General features: G+C 38.6%; 1 protein-coding gene and 1 non-coding gene across 3 annotated transcripts in view; both read right to left on the bottom strand.

The window, feature by feature from the left end:
* Positions 1–331: 331 nt before the first annotated feature.
* On the bottom strand, positions 332–405 carry LOC137465378 (small nucleolar RNA SNORD66). Its single transcript, XR_010994629.1, has one exon. It is a non-coding gene; the product is annotated as a small nucleolar RNA SNORD66 (small nucleolar RNA).
* Positions 406–6,082: 5,677 nt separating this feature from the next.
* Positions 6,083–26,023, bottom strand: part of GPR158 (G protein-coupled receptor 158) — a 189,704-nt gene continuing 169,763 nt past the window's right edge. Inside the window, exons 8-12 of one of the 2 annotated variants that reach the window (XM_068171752.1) lie at positions 18,628–18,766; positions 14,558–14,663; positions 12,493–12,639; positions 10,918–11,740; positions 6,083–10,791 (exon numbers count right to left, since the gene is read on the bottom strand). In XM_068171752.1, coding sequence (XP_068027853.1) covers positions 10,286–10,791; positions 10,918–11,740; positions 12,493–12,639; positions 14,558–14,663; positions 18,628–18,766 — 1,721 coding nt within the window. In that variant the 3' untranslated portion in view covers positions 6,083–10,285. Of the gene's footprint in view, positions 11,741–12,492; positions 12,640–14,557; positions 14,664–18,627; positions 18,767–26,023 lie in introns of both variants that reach the window. The other variant, XM_068171744.1, reaches the window with a different exon arrangement.

Raw genomic sequence — 26,023 nt, 5'->3', positions numbered from 1 at the left:
TATTCATTTCCCACATCTAAAAAACTCAGGAGACTGTATTCATTTTCATATAGGAAAAGGTCAGGTCACTTCAGCTTTGTGTTCATCTGGGTTTTATCTGTTTTGTTAAGAAAAAATGCAAATTATTAAAGAGCCATGAGGAAATTTTACACAGCGTAAAATGGCTTTCAATAACAAAGTTTCCATAACTTGAAAGTTGATAATAACCTGCTTCGTGAATTACCTTTTACTGTCATTCAACACCATATACTCCTTTCTCATGTAGAAGGTGAGGAGCAGTTCCATACATGGGTTTCTTAATGCTACCAAAGGTACCTGAAGACTGTAAGATTTTATCTGCTCCTTTTTCCCATCAGTAGGAAGCAGTCACACAAACAGGAGACACAAAGGTCTTCCTCACACAAAGACAGAAAATCAAGATTTAGGGAGCCTGGGAGCCAGACCAGTACCTATGTAAAAAATGTGCCCCTTAATGGTTTGCCAAATATTACATTGGGAATTTATGGCTAGGCAGAAAAGTGGATGTGTGTGGCTTTGTCCTGGTTTGGGGCAGGGATTAAGTATTTCACAAGGATAGCCTCAGTCTGTATGGTAAGCATGTTTTTTAAAAATAAAGTGGAATGTTTGAAGGAGATGAGGATAATAGTGCTGCCATCTGCCCAGGACTTGAGCTGGGGAAGGTGATTAAAGGGAGCTGAAGGGAGCTGAACAGCCAGGAGAAAAAGCTGAAAAGAGCTTTAGTTTGCAGCACAATGCTTCTGGCCTCTGGCTGAAAAGAGAGCAGAAGCAAGCATAAGCCACTGCGACATTTTCAATGAAAATGTCTTTTGTACTACCTACAGGGTGACAAAGGGCAGTAAGCACCTGGTGGGACCACCAGCTGGAAAGCAGGGAAGTGAAGGGGCAGTGGCAGCTCTTGCAATGATGAATGCTTTTTTGTTCCTTAAGAGTTTTGTATCAGGTGGATTGCTGACAGCATGTTTCTGTTTCCCTGGTATGAATATGAACCGGATCCTGACTTAACACAGGCCAGCTTATTCACTGGCCTAGTTTGTATGAGCCTGTGGACTCTCCATCCCAGTCTGGCTGAAAAGGTGTTTATGCTGTCAAAAGTTTTCTTTCCTGTTTGGCTCTAATAACTCATTCCTGGTAAAGCAAAATTAATTCTGGATATTGAGAAAAATGGGAGCTCTGCCTAAGCAATCCCTAAAATGCTGCAGTGGTTTTTTTTGTGTAAATGTATTTCCTTTTATAACCTACCTGCTTGATACTTCAAACATGCCCACACTTTTGAACAACATCCAAATAATTTACTTCTAGAAAAAGGCAATTTCCTGCAAGGTAAAAGCAGGAACAGCACAAAATAGTGTATAAAACCCAAAAATCATAAGCAGGCATGGAACTTATATATATGTGGTTTCTGCATCCTCTGTTGAAATTCCTCCCCACTGGGTAATACTTATTCTTAGCAAAAATTGAGTTTGGGGCAAGAACTACAAGATGCATACTTGTTTCAGCTGAAATCACAAGTATTTTAAATAGAGGGAATGTACTGAGCAGTATTTGATCAATCATCAGAAATGCACAAGTTTTCTCTAAGCTCCTTAATAGTATAATAATTGGTTCTGAATGTGAAAGTAATAAATAAAATCCTCATTGTTTTGTTCTGTTTTCTTCCCCAGAGAGGCCAAGGTTTTCACATTTTCACTCTCACATTTTTAACAAAATAGAGAATTTGCAGTTTTATCTCATCAATTTTTGATTGATGTCTGCCTGCCCATTATATTGAATTATAATGTTGTTCCCAAGGAATTAAGAATACTATCTACATTTACAAGGCAATGAATAAAACACCAAAGCAAGTAGTTTAGCAAGTAATTTAGCTTGTGTGTAAAAATTATTGTCATACATGAATGGGATAGCAAATCCAAAAAACCCAATCCCTACCTAGGCAATGATTGTTTGTAATATGACTTTGCAATTCTAGTTGTAATGCAGACAACAAGCAGTTGCATGGAAAGGTCATGCAATTGCAATCTACAATTAATCTTAAATCCTAGAAGGAAAAATGCATCTAAATGACACCTAAAAAGTCCAGAATGTAGCTTTATATTACCAATTCTTACTTACTGCAATTTTGTTGGTCATGAAAACAGAGTAAATAATTAATCAGAATAAAAATAAATATATATTTTAAAATATTTAACTATTTCTGAAGGAAAATTCCATGAATTGTGAAACTATTCTTGCAGACTTCAAACACAAATAATTTTGTGGGGATAATGCTGGCCTTGCAATGGAGCAGCTGAAATACAAATCAAGTTTATTAGCAAGTTCCTGTAAAAGAATAAAAAAATCATCACAGTGATAACAAAACTGCTATAAACAAAGTGAAACCTAAATGTTGTGAACCAAAAGCATTAAAGGGAATATAAACATAAAATACATTGCATACAGAGTAGCACTAGCCAATTTTGCTGGCTTACACAAATGCTATGCATTTGCCAAGCACGTCATAAAACATGATGTGGGAACAGAGCTGGACAGGTGGCTTCTCCAGTGCTGCTGTGATTTTCCTTTGATGATGTCTCCAAGATGACTGCTTTGGAAGCACACAGTTCTTACTCCCTGCAGATTAAACAAACTTTCATGACAAAGACATCATTATATGATACTATTTTTAGCACTGAAGTATGTCAAATCAACCTGGCTTTTATCTGTAGTACTGCAGTCTGTCTAAACTCCCTACCAACATCATCTGTCAAGCAGTACAACTAACAGTGCTCAAACAGCCAGGCAGCCTCCACCCTGCCCCGCTTTGGCAACCCTGCAGCATCCAAACCCACTCATGGGCACTGCTCTTGTCACCCCTGCAGAGCAGCAGGGGGAAAGGTACTGCAGGGAGCCACCACCATGAGTGTTTGCCCAGCAGATCAGACAAAACCAGGTTTAAAGTCTACTCCATGATTCAGCATCATTAAAAAAGGCCACAGCAGGGGAATTGTAAGCAGGAGAGCAAGAGGTCACACATGTGGGCACGACAACCCACGCTGTGGTGGGACCAGAGAGACATCTGCATTTGCTCTTCCTCTGAACATCTCCCCAACAGCCAAGAAGCAAAGGCACAGGCAAGCCCTAACTTCACACACATTTTATACCCATAGATCCAAAAGACACACAGCAGTTTGCATTTCATTAAAAGACTCCCATTATGCAGGCTTAGCAATTTTCTCTTTTAATTGCTTCTAAAAGCAGCTACTTGTCTACTGGAAAACCTTGCCTTCTGCAGCTACAAGGCTGCAGGAATGATTCTGTGCCTTCTTCTATATAAGATATGTATATCTATATTGTACAGAAGATCATAAATGCACATTTCAAAAATATATATGGCTATTTTGGCTCCAATGTGATGTTTTTTTATGCTTTGGCACAATGCAAAATTCAACCTAATTCATATATATCCAGAAACCTAAAATCCACTAATTTCATGGTAAAATGTCCAGGGTTTGATTTGTTTGTACACTTTCAGTGACTAAAAGAGCTAACTCATAAATAAATGAAACAGAAAAAAAAAAAGAAAATCATCTGCATAAATGGAGAGACAATGTTTAATCTTCTAGGAGTTAAAAGAACCAGAAGATTGAATGGTGCAACATGACGACGGCCTGCCAACGCAGAGAAATAATCAGTATCTTTTACTAAATTTCAACCATTGCTGAAGCTAATTTCCAAGTTGATGAAAAAGCTCCTACAGAATTGGAAAAAGTTGGCTTCAACCTGTCAAGAAATCCTATTTTATTGTAAAAAAAATCAGATTCAGCTTGAAATAACTTCTCTGCAGACAGGCAGGCAGACCTGTAACCCTGAATCAAATCAACTGCCTTTTTGAAGAATCGCATTCACAAAACTCCCCAAAATTTAGAATTTCTTTAATGTTTCCTTCAGAATCCAATCCAGCACTGACATTAAAAAAAAATCCTCAATATATTAGGGAAAAAAATACAATTTTTATAGGGTTTCTTTCAACTCTGCAGCACTAAACACAGGCAGGAAAACTTCCCAACCAGCTCTAAACAAAATTATTTTGCTCGTCACTTTGTTACCATGGTAACTCTGGGCTGTGGGGTCAGTGGAAAAGCCAAATACCTTTTTATTTCAGCAGCTGGTGTTTGTTAGGAGGGCTTGCCCAGTGGTATGTATGGTATAAATGAATGTGTGTCCTGTGCTCCTGGGCAGGAGCTGGAGCTGCCTGGTATCTGCCTACAGGCTTTCCAGAGGATGATGGGAGGAGTAAATTCTAGTAGCAAACACTCTTTGTAGGATGACAGGATCATTCAGGAGGTCTCCAATCCAACCTGCTGCCCAAAGCTACAAGATCAAGGCTTTATCCAGGAAAAGCTCAGAGGATGGGAATGGCACAACCTTTGAGTAACCTTCTCCACTGTTTGACTTCTCATGGTGAAAAAATTTTCTGAGTATTCATTCTGAGCCTCTCTTGTTCGAGCCCATGCCTGTATCTCTCTTCCTCCCACCGTGCACCTCTGTGAAGTGCCCATCTGTGTTCTCCACACCCTGTTCCTGGGTGTCAGGCTGATGATGGGATACCCCCCACCCCAGCCTCTCATGGTTGTGCAGATGCAACCACACTTTCCTCTCAAGAAATATAACAGGAGAAGCAAGAGGGTGTGTGAAAATACATCTCTGGATGATTTCCAAAGCCATAAAACTGTGCAAATAATTTCCTTACTTCTTTAAACCAGTGAAAACTTTAGAAGTGGGGCTCAAAAGGCACCCAGCACTTGAGAGAGCAAAGCTGCCCTCAGTTTGAGCTGAACACCCTGAGGTAGTACAGTGAAAAATCTCCAGGCCCTATTTTTCTGGTATCTGGACTTCTTGCTTTCAAAGAACTTGTACACAGTTCATTTAAAGAATGTAAGTAATTTCCTTCCCTTCTTACCATCTCATGTTTCCATTACACCTGACAGCTTGACTCAGACTGGTTACCCAAATGGCAGCTTTCTGACCCAGGAGACCCTGGGAGAGGTACATGTGAACACACACATATGCCCATGCAGGAATCTACCTGGACTTGTACATCAGTAATCAGTCATTAAAAACCACCAGGATGACAACTGAAAATAAACTAAGTGAGCTTAAACTATCTGTATTTATGCAGACATAAGAATGTACAGAGGTTGTGCTGGATGAAATGTTCATGTAGCACTGTATTGAGCAATGGGTGATTAAGGTGAGAGAACTGGGTTGTCAGAATTGATTATGCAAAGAGAATTATACTACTTATCAGCCATAGAAGTTAGGTCTACCCACCATGTTCAGAGATCTTGATGGATTTGTCTTCCATGACCTGTCCAATGCTTTTCGAACCCATGATATGCACAGCAATCTATCAAAATGAGCTATTAGAATGAGCTCTACAATTTATTTATGACATATGCAGAAGAAAACTTAATTATTTTAAGCTGCTGCATGATGGCCACCCTGGGTGTTCTACAGTTCCTGCACAACAAAATCCAGCAAATTCCAGACTCCTGATTACCTTTGAATTATTCACAATGTTTTATAGGTCTCTCTCTCTCTCTCAAGGTAAACAAGCTGTACTTACACAGCTGCCATTCTCTGACTCTCATCCTTTTTGTTCCCATCTTTTTATCTTTCCTATACCTGTTAGACACATATTTGAGGCGAGGAATTCAGGCATGTGCACACACAGTATAGATGAGCTATAGGATTTTACAATGACATTGTAAAATGTGGTCTATTTATTTCCCCTTATTTTCTAACATTGCAGTTACCATTACATTCAAAAGAATATAGAATGGACTCTACAATTATGACCTCAAAATTGCAACCACTGAGAACACAGAGCTATTTCCCTAACATGAAATCCTGAACATACATATCTGCTCTGATGAAAATATAAGGAAAAATCCAGAAAATGATAACGACATGATCTGATCATAGAAGCTGTAAAGATAGTTACTTTACAAGTTTGATGGGAAACCCATTCAGTATGGATCAATAATGGCTTCAGAAAATCACAACACAAAAGCCTGCTGACAGATTTAATATAAATGTGCTTTATTGCAGAGAAGTTACATTATTTACATGCTGCAACACATTACAACATAAATCTATCAAGTATTTCATGGTGGATGCTGTTGGTTGCCAGATAACATTGTCATAAGAACCACATTATAAAGTGAAGAGACTTACAGCTTTATATGCTCTACAACTTGGAGTAGCTAAAATTTTAAAAGTCAAAGGCAGTGTTTGCTCAGGCCTGCCTGTTGTCATATGCATGCAAAAGCCTAAGGAGAGCAAATATAAATGTCTTGTCTGGTTTCAGGTCTATGATGCCACCAAAGCTGATGATAGGTATGTACTGATTTATATTTTAAAGCGCATAATCTTGCATAAATTATACAAGTCTAATAAGATTGGTATAAATCTAATTACTTATAAACCATGGCTTAGAAATGAAGGAGAAATGCAGCTTGCACATGCATTTAGAAGGACAACCTAGCAAATGTTTGTGACCTTCATGTTTATTTTCTTTTCTCTTAATAGATCTGCTAGAGAACATGTTTATACCATCTTTACTCTAGAGTTGCACTTCTCTTGGCTGAACAATGACAATGAAATTCCAGAAAAAGACATCTAAGCAATCTAGTCAATATATGCTGGTGGAGAAAAATCTATGAAGTACAAAACATATTTATGTCTAACTTAGTATGTCTTCATTAAGCAATGCTTCTAGCAGCATCATAGTGAAATAGGATAGTTGAGTGAAGTTTGGCCCCTCATTTTCTCTAAATGTGAAATAATTTAAGTCCCAATTGAATCTGTAGCCCAAAGATTAGTTGCTTAATAAACTGGGAAAAGCTTTTTTGTTTTCTAAAGGAAAGTTTTCCAATTGTGTCAGTCGTAGGGGATGTGACTACAATAAGCCTAAAGAACCACAACAGACAGTTTTTAAGAAGTGAGGGAAAGGTCAGGACGAAAGAAATCTAAACCAAATGAGAATATACAAGCCAATGCCTTCCCTGGTTAACCAGCCATTGCTTTTTGCTTTCTGTGCAGCTGGGCTGTTTTACACCAGCCAAGGAGTGGCCTTTGTTTCTGTGTTTCTAATGAAGTTATCTTTCCAAACAGAAAGAAAGGGAAAAGAAACCGAGCAAGTAGAGGTATACAGCAGTGGCACAGACACAGTCATGCACGAAGGGCTTGATCCTGCCAGGAACACAAGGGGCAGTGGTACTGTGGGGACACTTTGCCAATGTGGATCCCCTCGTCCTTGGTGCACAAGGCACCCTACACGGCTCCTGCAGGGCATGGGCAGTGTGGCCTTGCTCAGCTCCGAGGTAAAGGATGGAGAGCCAGATGAGCAAGGGCACGAGGGCTGGTACCTGCTCCTTGCAACCACCTGTCTCCAAGAGGCAGTGAGTACATACAAAGATCTCCTTCCATGATCCCTCCGTGGATGTCTGCTTCTAACCTCACAGCGGGGCTCCCGTAAATGAGCCAGGGCAGCCTGCCATAAGCTGTCCCCCTGTCCCAATCCCAAAAACCACTGCTGAGACTGCAGAACTTCCCTTCAAGGATAGGAGAGGTGTGAGATTGTCACCATTTCAGCAGGTTTAAAATTGTGTATTTCTCTGCACACAGGGTCAGTGTGCTCCTGCAGGCCTCCCAAAAAGCTCTGTTCCTAGGATAGACTTCTTCCCATGGAAATTTAGGGTTATTTTCTCTCAGCAAAGCTGATCAAGTCCCACTGAAGCTGACAAGACAAGTTACAGACAAATTCCATGAGTATCTGGGACTGGGAAGGGAGAATCTGAGCACATCAGGTCTTAACTCTTTTCCACACCAAGGACAGAGCTGGATTTGGGCTGCACATAGGATGCCAGTGGCCTTGTGTGTGCAAAGTGAGTGCAGTGATGTCCAAAACACACAGATTATTATGCCTGACTCCCTTTCATGGGTGGAACAGGGATTCTGGATTGAAGGGTCCCAGTCAGATCTCCTAGACCATAATTATGCCCTACAAAAGAGGGGTGGGAGAGTCAGATAAGCCCAGGGTAGTAAAGACCTAAGTCAGCACATCCCCATGGTGGAACTGAGCACTATCCTGGATAACCAGGTTGGCTGGGGCAGTTCAGTCATTTAATCTGGAGCTAATGAGCAGAATTTGTAAGTGAGGTAACGTGTTTAGACAGCACCTGTCCCCAGCTGGCTCAGGTGTTGGCACATGTCAGGTTTGGGCTTAGCAGCGGCAGTAGGAAAATCAGATCCATCTTGATGTGTCAGTCTAGACATGCCCATAGTCTCCTCTCCTTTTTGAAGGACAGAAAGATCCTCATGCCCAGGTTGTCTAAGTCCCTCTGCTCATTGCATTTAATCTTAAGCCACTTTTTCTGTGATGCCACAAAAATCAGTTTATACTATATACGTGTATGTGCATGTGTGTATTAGATATGACATTTATATATATATATTAAACATATATAAATATCTATTTTTATATATATTATATATATTAAACAACACATTCTATTCAATCATCCACATTTCATGTTCTTCCACCGAATCCCATCACTTCTCTCAAATTGCACAAGTTCTTTAGGACTGAGCTGTCTTTGTTTTGGAGTACACTACGTACAGCCAATTCCTGTGAACAGCACTTTACTGGTACTGCACTGAGATGGCTGGGGCTGTTTAATTACTGCTGATACTCCTCAGAAGAGTTCAACATGTCCTCAGGCCCTGATGGTGAGCTGTCACTAACACTTAAAGTTGTGAATGGGCCATCTATGAATTAAGCTCATATGCACGATGAGGACTGTAGCTATTGCTGAAAAGTAGCACTGTATCAAACACTAACTTTTACTGTAAATGTACATATAAATTTAAAAAAACTCAAAGCATTTTGGACAGTTGGAGAGAGATGCCATCATTTCTGTTCCCAGTATCGCTTACATTTGCATATATGGGGGAAGAGTAATATTTTGGAGTTCTCTCCTCACTCCAAGAGCAAATTTTTTGAGGTTTGCCAACAGGGATAAACAGTACAGTGTTGTTCCATAAATAAAATACCTCCCAGAGCTGTCTGCTTTTAGTAAAACATGTGATAATTTCTGGGGTATATTCATTGTCATTCTTGCTTATTTAACAGGATAGGTTCAGTATGAAATACTGAACAAGATCATCACCATTGATGTTTAAAGTAAGATTTCTTGTCTCTTAGATGATGTTTTCCAATTAGTAACAAAAAACCTAGATAAATTGTCTTACCAGTATAGGCAGTTAGACAACTGAATTTCCACTACTAACGAAGTCTATGAGCATTAACAGGGAAGTGCATAACTTACTGCATATAAAACCCCTGAATAATACAGTATCAAACTATAAATATAAATAATAAACAAAAAAATCACTATATAAATTACAGGAAAGAAAAAAAAATCTCCAAAGCCCAAAATAATTTCCCAGTACGAATAATGGCTTCCATAGCCAGTGAAAGATTACTGCAATTCCATATATAAACAAAAAGGTCTACAGCAGGTATTTTAACTTGCAATTAGAAGACAGTATCTGCAGATTGCATAAATATGTTGTTGTGTCACATAATATCAGAGTTATTTGCAAAAATTATACAATCTGGAATGCTTTAATATGAGACACAACAATGTACTTAAACACACAGTAATAAGAAAATGAAAGCAATCCTTTTATAAAATATTCTTGGGATGCATTGAGTTAGCAGTGCTATTTAGATTAAATATGTAAAGTGAAAAATCATCACTTTAATAAGCTGCTCGTTGGTACCCCTTTTTGCCATCAGGACATTTTCTGTTTCCCACTTCTGCTGGATCTTTAAAGTTCCAAGGGCAAGTTACAGCCAGTTACAGCATCCAGAAATAATTTGGTTAAGATCTACACTGTGCGTTTGTTATCATCTTATTATTTTTTCTTTTAAAAGAAAATTGATTTCACAAAGGCAGATTTCTTTCATTGACACAATAAAATCCTTGGAGCAGGGACCGTATTCTGGGCACTGCTAATCACATTGTTGGCACTCAACATATAAATAATAACAATAATAATGATAATTTACTTTGCTTAACTCCTACATATTTGTAGTGCTGATTCCCTTGATTTAAGCAATGCTCCTTAGGAATTTTCAGATCCTTTTGGCCTAAGTCCCCTCTGTCTTTCCTGTTTTCTGTCTTCTCAATGTTGCTACTCTCCTCAGTCCAAAAGCCTCTTATTTTCGAGGTGCTGCTGTTTTATTTGCACTTATAGCAGAGGTGTTCAATAAAGCTACACTTCTTTCTGCATTTGGTAAATCTGCTGTATCATACTCCCAAGGGCAGACTTCAGCTCGAGATGCTAAAGGTTGCTGTACGTAACTACTGGGCTTATGGGAGTTAGATGAAAGCACATTTCCCTCAGAAGAGGCAATTTTTCTCTGTTCAGCCAATTTATTGAGGTTTTCCTTTCCTGCTGTTTTCTGGGGCGTCTCCTCCCGCTCCCCGGCATGGGTATTAGGTGTATACCTATTAACATTCTCACACTTCAGCCCAGGAGAAACCTGGGACTTGGAATTTGACTGAGTTTTCTCATTTTCAAAGATCTGCTGCTCTTGTGTCTCCTGAGTGGCTGCTTCCACATTCTCTGAGCTCTTTTGATTTGACTGTTGGTACCCCTCAGGTGTCTTCAGCTTATGATGAGTCTTCCCCTTTGGCTGGGAAGGGTGGTTTTTCTCTGGCTCTGAGGAAGCAATAGACACATGTTTTTGAGCTTTAGAGTCAAAAGGCACAGGACCAGGAACTTGGTCATATATCTCCCAAGGACAAACTTCTCCTATGTTGAAATTGTCCTTGTGCAGAGACTTACCTGGGCCTGTGTCTGGATTTGCAGGTGTTTGACTAACCCTTTGCTGTTTAATAATTCCAGATTTATGGGTTTTCTTTGTTTCCTCAGACTGGGTAGAGTTTTTCCGGTGGGAATCCTTATGTTCCCCTTTATCGGAGGCTGAGTGCTTTTTGCTGGCCTCCTTACCCTTCTGCTGAGATTTATGAGATTTAGTGCTTTCTTCTAGACTTTGTGTTTTACCCGTTAGTCCCAGAGTCTTTTCCTTGGCACTAGCAATAACGCTGAGGGATTTTTGTAACACAGATGTTCTTGGATGCAGAGGCTTCTTATCGGCACTTAAATTATGCGCACTTGCTGATTTGCACACTAAAGGGACCGATTCAGTAGAGACAGCTTCAACTTTTTCAGGAGCATTTTTGGTTAATTTGCTACCATTCAAGGAGTCCAGAAGTGTTTTCTCAGAAGCTATAACTTCTGCACTTTCTGTAGTTAAGCCATTTTGTTCTTCTGTTTGATCCCTAACGTGATCGTAAGTGCTGTGGGACTTTTTTAAGGAAAAGACTCTGTTTTTCAAAGTATCTTCTTTTGGCTTTGCAGAACTTGTGGAATCTGGTGGGTTTTTCTTCAGTGTGGCCAAGTTCTTCACAGCACTGTGCTCCATCAAGTCTTTCTCATCCCTGGAGCACTGCCTGGTGACTGTCTCAGGGATTTCTGTAATACGCCGCATTATTGAGCGTCCCAAGCCCTTTTTAGAGCACCTTTTTTTCTGGAGATGTGGATTATTAGCAATCATCTTTTTCCTTTTATAGATTTCAAGCTGAGCGTATAGTTTCTTCAACTCATCCTGCAAAGCAAAGTGAATGGCAAAACTAGTATCTACACAGTGACTACAGTCAAACAAACAGCCTGATGAATACAAGACCTATTGCTCTAAAAAGGGCATTAAACTCATTTCACTGTCTTTTCTGATTCTTGAATATGCCATTTCTCCATCAACTTGAATCCCATTTTTTTCCTCTTTAAAAAAAAAGTTCAACTCTCGTGCATAAACATGTTACTTTCCACAGCATGCACACTTCATACTCATTTATGCTGTTTCAGATTTCACAATGCTGTAGTGTATGCTTTCCTGCTGAACTCTCTAGCTGTGTTTTGTTCTCAGAATATAAGGCCTTTAATCATGTAAAATAAGAATAAAGTAATTTTCTTCATTAATCAAGTTTTAAATTTTTTATCTTTATAGTTACATATGCTTATGTATATGTTACATACAAATGACTAATTAAACTGAAACCAAAAACTGTTTGCACTTCAAAATAATTCAAAGAATCTGTGTAAACTGAGTAACAGCTCTTGCTGATGATGATTCCTCCTCCTTAGCCACCACTATGACTTTTACTTTAACTAGTAATGCAGCATCTCTTCACACTAGTTAACTTTGAGACTTTACGTGACCTGATACAACAATCATAAAAGATCTAAGCTTGCATTTTTCAGCTGAAATCTGCAAATAGAAACAAATGCATGCAAGTTGGAGTTTTCTTCTAGGAAAAAGTGTTCTTGAAAACGAATACTATTTAAATGAGTTCTATGTACCCGAATATCTTCAGGATCCAAACTATGTTCACTCCATGCTGAGTTGATACTGCTGTTCAGATAGGATCCAGACCGACCCATATCAAGCTCATCTTCATAAGCTTCTGTAGCTATATCATCTCTTGGGTTATTGCTTGAATGTGAAAACTGCAATAAGTATTCACAAAAAAAATGTTGCCATGAGTGCAAAAGTTTACTTCAACATCAGTGTAAGAGCTTACAACAGTTTTTATTGTACAATGACCCTTGTATAGATTTGACATGATTCTCAAACTCAAAACATTACTTAAGCTTCATTGACTTAAGTAGTGTCCTATAGAGTCTCAGTATTTTATGGAAGGAACTCTTATTAATGATGGCTTAACATGATAAAACTTAGAGATTTGCATAAGGAAAAAAAAATCCCTACTTATTTTGATACTTGTTTGACCCTCTTTATATGGCATTTCAATTAAGCTGGCATGAAAATACATTTCAAACATTATTTCCAATAAGGCTGCTAAATCACTAAGACACTATTTTATACAATATACATTTTAATAATCCTGCAGAAAGCAGTTCTCCTATTTTAGATCCTAACCCTGAAAAGGAAGACATAAGGTGGGGGAAAAAACCAACACAAAAAAAAAAAAAAAAAAAAAAAGAAAAAAAAAAGAAAGAAACTAATGAAAAAGCAGACAGCTATTTCCTTCTATGTTTCACCAGATCCTTGAAGCAGGAGTTGGAGTGAGGTTGTCATTGTTGTTTTGTTCATATTGATTCACTCATCTGAATTTACTATTGTCCACATAGTCATCTGTCTTCAGGACTTTATGAATAGAACTAAACCTTGTGAATCTTAATTCTCTGAATTCTTTGGTATGTTGGAAGAAAAGTCTGTGCAGTCTAACACAGATAATAAGCTAAAAATGAAAATGCTGATCAGTAGTTATGAGTCAGCTTCAGAAAGGTCAACAAATTTTCTAGGCTAGTTTAAAAATTCACCTCTGAAGACATGTAATATCTCTGAAGATATGTAATAAAGTGCATGAATATAAAATAGAAGATATAAGATTATTGCTAAAGTCCAGAAAAGTGATTTAAAATAAAACAAGGCTACATCAATGGGTCCCTTTTGACGACTGTTCAATGTACATATATTTGACAGTCATCAGCATACCCTGTTCTGACACACAGGAAAAAGGCAGGAATAGCAGCTTCATTAACCTGAAAATTCTATCAACCTGAACTGCTTAATGCTCTTTCTTCACATGTAGCTTTCACCTCTACTGCTCTTTTGACTCTTGAGTTTTTGATTAATATGATTAGTAATTTTGAAGCCCATTAGAAAGTCATTCCTTTTGCTGGGGTACTGTCCTAAGAAGGAAGTTCCACTCCATTCCTGGGCACTGTTGTTAGGGGCAGGAGGAGCCACTTGCAGATCTCCTGCCCCTGGTGAGATGACACTGGGGCTTCCAGGAGGTGTCTGGGCTGCAGCCTGGGGGCCTGTCTGTGCTCTTCCCTGACTCCTGCCATCACCATCTCTCTGTGCCCCCACACCCCTCTCTTGGCACCCAGCACTGCTCCTGGCTCCCTGCCATGGTCATGTCTCCTCCCAGTGTGCAGCATCTGTCTGTCCTAGCCTCTGACTTGCAAAGGGTTCTCCTTTTTCAGCCTGTAACTGCCTGGTTTAAATCCCTACCTCCCCATCTCATGGCTAGTCCAGCCTCCTGATCCCAGTGGTTCTATGCCCTTGCCTAAATTATTTGTCCTCAGCTAACTCTAGCAGCAACATAGTCATACAAATACCTAAAAAAAGTACAATTAGGCAGGATTCTTTCCTTCTTGTATTAATCATATCAACATTTTAAGTATTTTAAACTCCTGGAATTTTGAAAGCTGAAAGAAACTTTGAAAATATATACTTTTTAAAAATAAAAACAATACAGCTTCCAAGGTAAAATAGCCAAATTTTACATCCTCCTTTTCTATTAGTTGCTGCTAGATTTACACAGAAATGCTTCTGCATGACAACATTTATCTTCCTCTGTCTTGGCAAAAGAAAAGAGACAGCAGACTCAAATACCTTAGGGATCAGAAGTAACCCAACAGTGACTGTCACAGTCAGATGTGTGTGTGCAAAGAACAGCATCAGCATCCAGTCAGACTGAAGTCTTGAAGAAAGAATGAATCTGAAAATAGAATTCAGGGTTGCAATTCACTGCATTTCTCCAGTGCATTAGATTTAATATCTTTAGTATTCCTTAGGTTTCTTTTCACTGAATGGCCAAACACAACTGGTTGTGTTCTATACTGCTTTCATACAGACTAAAAATTACATCCACACACTTTCCATATATACTAAAATTTCAAAACAACTGAAAAAAAACCCCAATGAACAAACCAAAATATAAAAGAAACAACAGACCTTAAATTATACTGCTTATTCCATATTTCTCACTCTATTGAGCTGTCTTTTTGTTTTGTGTATACTGTCACCGTTGCTTTGGCCTGAGTTATGGCAGCTTACATACATTAAGGAGCTGAAGGGATGGTTTTAGGTTAAGCACATGTACTATGATGAATTGCAGTGCACTTTATAAACACAGGATGTCCACAGATCACAGCTATTGAGTACAGCTGATAAGCCATCCAAGGAAGAACTGAACTGAAATGCATTTTAGCAGGGAGCAGAGAAATGTTCTTTAGAGCAGGACCGCCCAGCTCACTGCTGCGGGATCCAAGAGCCTGTGAATGCTTGGAAATGAGTGACTCAACTTCTCAAACAAAACAGCTCCTGGCTGAGCTTTCTAAAGGAGAGGTAGAAGAAGCAGTGCAGTTAAAGCTGAGGCATGCTTGGCTTGTCTGCTTTAGTGAGCTCCCAAAGACAGGCGCAGTAAGCAGTGCAACGGATGAGCGGATGTACTGCTGGCTTGCAATTTCCAGGTTTACAAAAATCATTCAGATAGAAATGACATTTGCAACTTATCCAAGTTCACAGATGCACATTTTGAAGAAGCTTTTGTTAACAGAAATAGTTTGGCATGAAACGCTGGCTTACATGCTGTAATAATACAGTCATAATTACTTGTTTAATACTTTGTAAATGCAATGTTTTATGAACACAACAAAATATTCCAATTAATTAATTCCTAGAGGCTTCCTGTTGTTTTGGGGCATGAGAGAACATGAGGAGGCTCAGGCCTGAGACTTAGCAAACTCAACACATTTGCACTGATGAAGATGACATGAGAAACTGATGGATGTAACAAATAACAGAGCAAAAAGTGAACAAAAGTTTTAGACAGTGCTGTAAGGGATGGCAAGATTTCACAGGTGGTTAATAGGGAGTCATTTGAGAGATGGCCAAACTTCACAGGTAATTGAAGGACCTTTGAGGGAGCAGAACTTGCAAGGTCAGTGGCACTGATGTAACCATATAAACATATATAAACAGCAGACAAGATTGTGATTACCTAGATAATGGTGTCACAAATGCCAAATTTGAGTACAGATGTAGGAAAACTGTGACCAATAGGAATAAAATTGTGAGGGTGGGTTGTTTATTTGGAAGACAAGGACTGGGACAGATAGAGGATAAGGTAGATGGGGGAAATGATGGGGGTAGAAGGGGGGGATAAAATGGCTAGTGACATGTAAGCAAGTTATCACAGAGCCCTGTACCTGATATATCTCCCATCTCCTCATTAAATCTTTGCTATGTGTGATACCACTCTCTGCATGCTGCATGTGCAATTGATGAACAAACCTCATGCAGCACGTGGGTGACAGCCCCTGGGAAGACCCAAAGTGTCAGCCCAGGCCCAGCTGCAGAGGAGGAACAGGACTGTGTGTGTTGGACCTGCACTCACCCCTGTGGCCAGCCAGGTGCTGTGTGACTGCCTCAACGTGGATTTGCTCAACCTGCAATGGAGCCAGCAGCAGCCAGATCCATCAGACAGACAGGAGAAAGCACCCACATCCTGATGGCCACTGCATGTGGCTAACCTTCAACAGATCAAATCCTCAGATTCTGTGAAGGGCTTTTTGCTTGCTTTATGCTGGAGACCTTGACTGATTAAGGTATCTATGCCATACCATGCCTCTGAATGCAAAATCATATTTGTAGTAGCCATTCAGCCCTAGCAAAGACAGGATTTCTATTTGAATGAGATTTTTTTCCATATAAATTTTGGGTTTCTCAGTAATATAAGAGAAAGAGAAATGCAGGAATTTAATACTATGATGATCTGAAGATAATCCAGAATCCTCTGTTTCTGAAATGGGAATACTTTCAAAGTAAAACAAAATGCAAACACTTCAAGGTTTTATTTAGTGCTCACATCAATCTTCTATGAGCTTTGGGAGTTTTCAAAATGGATGGCTGCCTTGTAGGTGTCCTTCAAGGCTCCACTATTTTCAACTTCATGAAAATTCAGGTATGTCATATAAATCTAAATTTTACATTTCCACCCTTTCAGTTGCATCCGGAACTTGGCAGGGAAGAAAGATGGAAGCAAAAAAAAAGAAAAAAAAAAGGAAATGGATTAAGAGTTGTGCATGCAGAAATGGACATAATCTCAGGAGGGATCCTGTATATTTTTTTCAATCTTATCTATAAACACTACACAATATTTCTTCAACAAACCAGCATATATCAGACAGATGGGAAAGAATCAATACAAAATGTACATTTAAAAAAAAAGGAAAAGAAGGAAGAATAGGATCAGCAGACCTTAGGCTGCAAGCACAGGATTGTCAATAAGACAAATTTAAAGACTTAATCTCTTTGTGTCTCCTTCATAAGGAATGCATTAAAATGCTACATTTTCCCTTTTTCCCCTTTCTTTCATCCAAGGTTACTTGCCTCCTGTTCTGTTGTTAGAAGAAACTTGCAGCCTACAAAAATACCTCTGAACTGTATCTTCTAATATGGCTCAACACACAGTTTAGGAATATACATTAAGGGGGGAAAAATTGACTGAGAAGCCTCATATTGGTTCTAATAAATTCAAAAGTATTCAAAGTGAATTTTATATCTATCAGGAATGAAAAGGAAAATGCTGCCATCAAATAAAGATTTTAAACAATAACTTTACAGACGTTTGTGTTAGGGAGTATAGATTTTGTGTGTATGTGGGTGTTGAAATACAGGGTTAGGAGAAAGGGAAGGAAATAAAATGGCATGCCTGAAAAATGCAGTGAACTGTAAAACAATGATAAGAGAAAAGAGCACCAGGAAGGAACAGAGATGAAGGATTTGCTTTGCTGATGTTTACTCAGAAAAAAACATGAAAGCAAAAATCAAGAAGACAAGGAGAAATGTTAGTGCCAAGACAGACCAAGGAACAGAGAAGAGTATTTGAATTCTGTCAATCAAGTAATGTAAAAAAACAAAATTATCTTAGTCGATAAAGTCTGTTAGAAGCAGACTGTGAGAATGACAGAAGAAAGTTTTAAGAGTTTTTACAGGATGAGATGAAACTCATGTTTTCTTGCTCTTTTTCATTTTCTAGGACAGATTCATTTTTACAGGGTAATCTGTAGGAAAGCCAGATTTAGTAAATTTTCATGAAGCTCTAGCAGAGAGCCTTATTTATTTGTTACTACCCAAATAATTTACAAGTATGAAATGCAAAGCTTATTATAGATTTTAGAAGAAACATGGGCTTTATATTACTGATACAACATCATATGTGTAACGATTTTTTTATGTCAGCATATAAAACACTATGCTTCATGCCCAAACCAATACAATAATCTTAACATATAGCTGCAGCTCACCAATCTGTTACACATCAGCAAAAATTCATACAAACCAACATTCTTACCTGCTGTTTCTCTAGGGATACAAAACAGTGAGCGGTATGTAGATGACTGAAGACAGACAGTTGTTTTGCTATACCTAATTTATCATATATACTGAACTATGATCTAAGAAAATATTATCTAATTATACTGAAAAAACCCTAATTATAAAATTTCATATTCTTGGATCCCATGGGAACAGTTTTAAGTTTAGTAAGCACTTAATTTGCAGAAACAAATATTTATAAGACCTTCCATTATGCATCCTATCCCATTCACCCACTCTAAGCTGCATCATATGAAACCTGAAAGATAAATGGTTAATTACTAGATCTACAGATCACTTGCCTAATTGTATGGAATATAGCAGAGATAATGAGCTCATTGTGAACTGCAACAGCCATATAACGTGGCTCATGAAATGCTGATGGGACTGTCCGCACTGCATAGCAGAGATAAACACCCCACAAGAGGAATAAAAATTCAGCTGTGAGAAGAACAAAAAGAAATAATTTGCAATTAGTTTTATAGATGGAAGGAAATTTGAAGCACTACAGTATCTTCTGTATGTGTGAGTATCTATGCAAAGACAATATACATGTATATATGTACATACATAGGCAGTCAAACTCTTTTGGATATTGTCACTGTACATGAAATATTTGGTTTTAATTTCACACATCTTTTTCCACATCAGAAACCTTTGCATTCATGGTATTTCAGTTTTTTAATTGACAAACTTTGAGACAGTGTCTAAAAATGTCTTGCTTTTATAATCGGTACTACAGAAGTCTGACATCACTTCAAATAACAAAGATTTTTAATTGTAGCTCTGGTTCTTTGTACAGAGGCAGATATAGTGCTATGACCAAACTATATGCTTTTTAAGACAACACTTTCATTTCAAAGGTTTATAACTTAGATAAAACAAGATATTTTGTGTTTAAAAAAGTCTCCTGTTCAAGACAGTTAATTCTGCTGGCACCCATAATATGACAAGTCACTTCTGAGGGTCTAATGCACTTAAAGCAATGATTTGTTTCTTTTAGGAGAAAAGTGAGTAAAGGAAGAAAGGAGAAAAAGTAGGGTGTCTGTATCAGCCTAAACTATTCAGTTAGAGAATCTATCAGCATCCAGCAGTACACTGACTTCAGCTTCCAGTGGACAGCCTCATGTGACATCATTTTGACTTTGATACGAATGATTTCCTAACCTCCTCAAAAAAACTCCCAGAAACAAAACCTACAGCTCTGTCATGCAGTTCTGAATAGAGCTGGTGCCAGTCCCTCTTGCCTTGCAGTCTGGGTTGAAGTGGCTGGAAGTGTTTGAGTATCACCCAGTAATGTGCAGTTCCATGTTAGACCCCTGCACTGCCAGCACTGCTCCAGACCAGCTTCAGAAACTGTGATCCCATTGTTACTCATACACTGCTTTTGTCTTGTTGAATTTTTGCAACAGAAACTACAATTAAATGCAGTATAATAGAAAATGAATTCTTATTCAGGCTTCTTTTTGCCAACAAATTTTCTATACTGTAACTAAACCTGGTGATCAGTGACATCACCCTGTGGAAGTGGTCAGCAAATAATTGCTGGTCTGGTTTCAGTAATGACACAAATGCTTGTGAAACCCATCATTAACAACAGACTAAAATATAATGTCAGCACTGGATAGCTCATTAGAACACGCCCTCCAGTTCCTCCACTTTTAGGAGTCCATGACTGCTGTAACTTACCTATAATATATTGTTATACCATTTTGAAACTTCTACTTTTGCTATTAATTCCAGCTAAAATAAATAAAGACAAGTCTGGATAAAATTAATTCAGTCACATAGATCTCTCTGTGCAATGACAAGAGTTCAGTTTGATTTCTGAACAATACTTTGCACATTTCTTAATGAAAAATATATGTCCTATCTCCAAGATCCTAATTTTACTAGAACACATCCTTCATAGACCCAGCAGTCTTACCAGTTACATAAACCAAACATCTGAAGGGGCATAATCCATCCATACTGATGGTTTTGTGATCTTCCTCAACAATAATCAGCCTTTTGATCTATTGACTAAGTTGATTTGAGGCCTTACTGAGTGTCAAAATGAAAAAAATCTCAGTATGAATCTTCTGAGACTGTGTGTCCCAGCCTGGTTTTGAGCTCAACAAAAGCACACATGCAGGTATGTTTTTCCCAAATTACTCATAAACTTGGGCAAACTGGCTGCTACTTCCATTTAATTTCTAGAAAATTAGCTATGCTATAAATGAAGTCTATCATTCTGGTTTCTTAAAACTCCTGCACAGAATGACTTACAAAGCTATCTTGATCCTGAGCTCTTTCCTGACCAAGTGGAGTACAAATTTGGCTTCAATGAAATAAGAGTAAAGGTTTTTTACAAATCTTAGCAGTCTGGGTTTTTTCTTTAGGTAGTTGCCTCACATATGCAGAACCATGGCACTGAAATGTATTGATCTTCAAATGACTGTAATTTATGGCTTTAATTGCTCCATAATGATTTAAAAGAAATTGAAAAACAGAAAATTGCTGGAATTAGGCTCCTAAAGCCAGATCAGTATATCTTGCTGTCCTGTCTCCTATGGAAATCTCTCATATGAACACTGTTCAGCAGGGCTCCTCTAACATGCTAGACAATGCCTATTTCCTCACATTTTGCTTTTCATCCAAACTTCCCCTGCTCCCCAACATGAGCAGCAGAACTGAATAGATGAGCTAATTGTCAAATAACTTTAGCTTACTTTTAGAAGAAAAAATAAAATTGCTGTAATTTTGAATTAGTGGGTTTTGAGGTTTTCAATTTTTTTTGCATACAGAGCAACCGAAAAGGAAGAAACCATACTTCCATTAAAACAAACAAACAAACAAACAAACAAAACCAACAAAAAAAAAAAAAAACCCAAAGCCTTAAAACCCAAACATTTTAATTAGCTGGGCTAAGTAGGAAGGCAGGTAACATCTGATCTCCAGATCTGATTAATTCTGAAAATTTCAGTTTTCAGTTAAACAATCATAGTTACAAGGAGTTCTTAAGACAAGAAGCAATTTCAAAATATTAATATACTGGAGCATAACAGTAATTTGTACCATTCACTGCATAATGCTTTTAGAAAAGCTTTACATTTAGAGCAGAGTTGGCATTCCTGTCTGCAGATAATAATTACTGTGACATCTGGTATGGAACACAAACATGGAAGAGCTCTTAAAACATAAGGTAAAATAACAGAGTTCCTTTACTTGCTAAGTCCAACATTACAATAATTTCATTAGCAATGACAAAACAGACTGATAGAAAACCGATTTATTATCTAAACCACTAATTAAACAGATCAAATGTATCATGTAAAATCTGTGTTTGGGGGGGAAGTCAATTTCCTATAATTAGCTACAGATGGTTAGTGCAATTTGCAACAAAAATCTGAAGGTGTTATAAATTTTTGCTGTACTTTTTTCCTACATGTCCTTTTTATATTCTCAATATAAAGTAAGGTAACATATTAATGTATGTTATGTATATATATAATATATATAATATATATAATGTAATATATGTTATGTAATGTATAGTAAGGTAACATATTACTGTATGTACTGCAATGAATAACAAAGATATAACTAATGATTGAGGTAGATAGATAGATAGATAGATAGATAGATAGATAATTAATGTCTCTCTTAGATTGTTTATGGGACACTAGTGACTCCTTTGCACCAAATATCTTTAATAGTCAAAATCTGTGAAATGTGATATGAAATTCCTATTTGTCTTGCTGAATAATTTTCCACTAGAAGTCTTGTGTGGAAAAGTGACTTTCTGACCACTAAAGGAATATCTTAGCATACTGCATACATATCAAGAGCAAACTCAAGGCTCAAAACACATGATCTTGTTCCTATGATTTAGCACAAGGCTTATAAATTATCCCATTCCACATATTAAGCACAAAGTCCAAAAAATCTTCCTTTCCCCTTCCAAAAAAAGTTATGGAAATTCCTAGGAGAGAGAGCTGTCAACTGTTCTCTGGACAGAAAATGCAGAGTCAAAACAATAAAACATAAACGAGCTCTGAAAAAACCTTGCAGTAGTTACTCAGTAATTGTCCAAAACAGGCATTCAGATTTGAGAGAAAATCTCTGATAGATAAGAGGTTAAGAAAAGGCACAGTTGCTTTAAAGGTATAAATGGATGCAGATATGAATGGAAGGTAGGAGATGAAAATGTAAAGTGACCTCAATATGTCATGTGCACAAATGAATTAGTCTTTAAATATCTCTCTTCTTAGTCACTACCTACTTCTTATCCACAGAACCTTTTATCTGGTCTTTGCATTATCTGATCAACCTGCTTAGTATATTCATTGGTGCTTAAAAATCAGGATTCTTCCTTGTCTTCATGATGCTGGTTATATTTTTAGAAAATGAAGCAATTTGGAGCACTTAGCTTGATCATCCACTACACTGGGCCAGACTCACCCAGTGCCACCGTTCTGTTACAACGAAGAGTGTGCCAGGTCCACTCACTTGAGATCTTTTTAGGCCAGTGCTCATATTTTGAATCTTCTGATAATGAAGGACAGTGATATATATCCACACTTCATGGTATGTATCTGCTTTACAGAAAAGGATGGACTTAGGGTTGTTATTACTGACTTTATCAAATTTCTCAAAATATCTGGGTTAATGTATTTTCCAGGTTTTGCTAAGCATGCAGAGGTCTGTGTTGCTCTGTGCAGAAGCAAATCCCCACATTAATCCATTGCTGCTTTCACTCCTGCTATGCAGATGTCTGTACTTCACCTAATCAAGGCTGCCTGATGAAGAAGGCTCTGCAATTTGTTGCAAATGACTTTTGGATGTCTAATGAACGACAGGAAAGACTGCAAGGGGGGAAAGTGGTCTAGCACACATGCACAACTGACTTCTAACTCTGCTTGTGCCTCAGGCTTGTATTCTCATATTCTATGAATATGAAAATAAATGCATTTGAGGTCTCCATTCAATCCAAACTTTGCAGAGGTCCTCATTTTTTGCAAAGTGTGAGCTTTTTTTTTGCTATTTGGGTGCCTCGTACACATTTTTGCTGCGATTTGAAGCAAAAATAAGCATGCAGGGCTGTATTTGTAGCCAGTGAGACCATACAAATGTTGCAAATATATTTGACTAAGCTTTGTAACTGAGCCAAAGGCTTTGCAACACGGACAACCATATTAAATGGACCATATAACCCTAATCTCACTGGGCCTCAGCTCTGCCTGTGTAAAATGGAGATAATGACACCCTGCTATTCAGGACAACAGTGGAAATAAATTTTCCCATATTTGTAAAGAGCTTAAGTCCTAAACTGTGGGTTTCCTTCCTGCCATGGTCAGGAGAGGAATGTGAATTATTTCAGACTGTCCTGGTTGCTTCTCAGCCCTCTACCCTGGCAGAAATGCCTTTCTCTTCATTCTCTTCTTCATGCCAGCCCCTTGGTAAAGACGGCTGTGGGCTCTCTGGAGCCAGAACACCCATTCCTGTGCTCACTTGCATTCTGCTGTCCAGGAGCTACTTGCAAAAAGAATACAGCTCTGAAAAATTACAGCCCATTTTCATGGCTCTCTATGGAGCTTTATGTCTGACCACACTTGTTTAAAAAGCACGACTACAGGCCAAAACCAGGCCACTGCTCCCCAGGGATGGTGACATTAAAGCTGTGAATTGCCTAAGTTCAGTTGGTATTCTGAACTCTACACTCTTGGTAAAATAGTACTGTTCCAACAATTATACCATTTTCCCCAGGTTTTAAACTCTAATTACTTATTACCACTCTACTTACATCCGTAACACAGCTACGACGACTCATCTATTTCTCTACCACACTTCACTACATTTTAAATCCCGTTTACTGAAATGAAGTGAGCTATGGATCTGGAAGTGCAGCTCTTCCATCCGTTCATTCACTCAGGGTGCCAGCTGGAGCTGAGCATGCACCATTTTAAAACTGGAAAAAAATTGTGTCCTCAATTGCTCCTGTGTTGCCAGCCAACTCAATCTCTTTCTGCATCGCTGTGTCCAATCTCCCCACCTGGAGAGTTGCACCATGTCATAGGAGAAGCTTTTTTCTTCAGCTGAAAGGATTTTCATATATTTCAATGAACTGTGATTACAAGTCTTTAGTGTTATTCCTAGCAAATTATAAATTACCAGAGGTTTATCTGTCTCCCACCATATCTCAGCATCATTTCAATTAGCTATGCACAGCAATAAAGAGAGCTATTTGTGGTAAAAGAATTGATGGTGCCAGAATCAGACTTTTTTTCCTCCCAGAACTTCCATGGCCTGTGTCTGTGAAGGCTGAGAGAGAAGAGTGGGGTCCTTGGGTTGGTGAGAGGCACAGCATACTCTGTCCCCCACACCATCACGAGACTGCCTTGCAGGTCTACTCAAAGTGATGCAAGGGCCATGCAGACCATGGCTTCAGGGTACCCTAGAGGTGGCTTCTGCTGGCAGTGGAGACATATTCACTGACTTGAGTGTGAGCAACAGACCTAGGAGCTTCACTGCACTAAACACATGCCAGTCTCAGGTCTCTAGGAGCTCCTCTCATTTCTGCACTTCTTTTAGCCCTTATACTCAAGCATTTTCTTACTTCCTCTAGAATTAAGGCTGTCCTGCCTCATGAATTTCCATAGCTCACTGTTGTTACTAAAGTCAGGTGGACACTCTTCTTGTCACCATGTGCCCCATCAATCTCTTCACTTGTGTGTGGATGAAAGAGGGACAACTGGATCAGCTGAAAACCAGCTGAGTGTGGGGCCTCTTCTCTCACATCTTAAAAAGGATGCAAGCAAATGCCAATGGCATCCAAGGTACTTAAAGTGTTGGAAAGATTTGGAGCAGTACCAGTGGTGGACTCCAAAAAGAGTGGTGCAAAGACAAGAGGAAGTCAGAACATCTTCCAGCCTCTCCCAAACCACAGGGGACTTGCAGAAGCAACTAAACATGGCATTCACCAATGCACAAACATGTGGCCCAGGCAACATAAACATGGTTTCCTGAGCAGAAATATTTTGTAGAAATCATGCCTAAGTAAAGGATATGGGATTTCCCTTAGCATGTAACAGGTAACAAGAAAAAGTAACGTTACTGAAGGGGTTAATGCAACCCAAACTGCTAAACCTGGGGGCTCCAGCAGCACTCCCCATCTTTGGTGCTGCCCCTCATCCTCTTCCAGATTTACCTTATCCTAGACATGAGTGCCATAAAACTGCACACCGTGCTGATGATGCAGACTGTGGAAGGACTGCTGAAGAGGTGTACAGGGTGGCAGGAGGAGTGGTTTACAAGCAGGAAAGAGACAGAGCTGAAGGTACTTTGTAAAACACTGTTCTTTTTCTATTTCTGCTGCAAACATTTTATACAGCCCTGGCCTTATCACTTAAAATAAGCTTTTCACAAGCGATCACTATTTTTACAGGATATATTTTTTGAGTATCTAATGTGAGAAATGAAGCCAGATCCACACCAGTGCTGAATTCTAAGCAGCTCCTGGTTGTGCTTTCCACAGAGGAGGCTATAAACAGTACTCTGAAAAACCAGTCCCTCAATGTCTCAGGACAGACACTGAAAATGGATAATTTTGGCTTTAATCTTTGTACACTGATGCTAAGGGGAACATGTTTAAAAATGCCCATTTGGAAATGAACAGTTCTTTATTCATTGCATGCTCTGAACAACACACCCCAAATA

Source organism: Anomalospiza imberbis, chromosome 1 (genome assembly GCF_031753505.1).
Source record: "Anomalospiza imberbis isolate Cuckoo-Finch-1a 21T00152 chromosome 1, ASM3175350v1, whole genome shotgun sequence".
NCBI classification, from domain to species: Eukaryota; Metazoa; Chordata; class Aves; order Passeriformes; family Viduidae; genus Anomalospiza; species Anomalospiza imberbis.
This window is presented reverse-complemented; position numbering and strand designations above follow the sequence as displayed.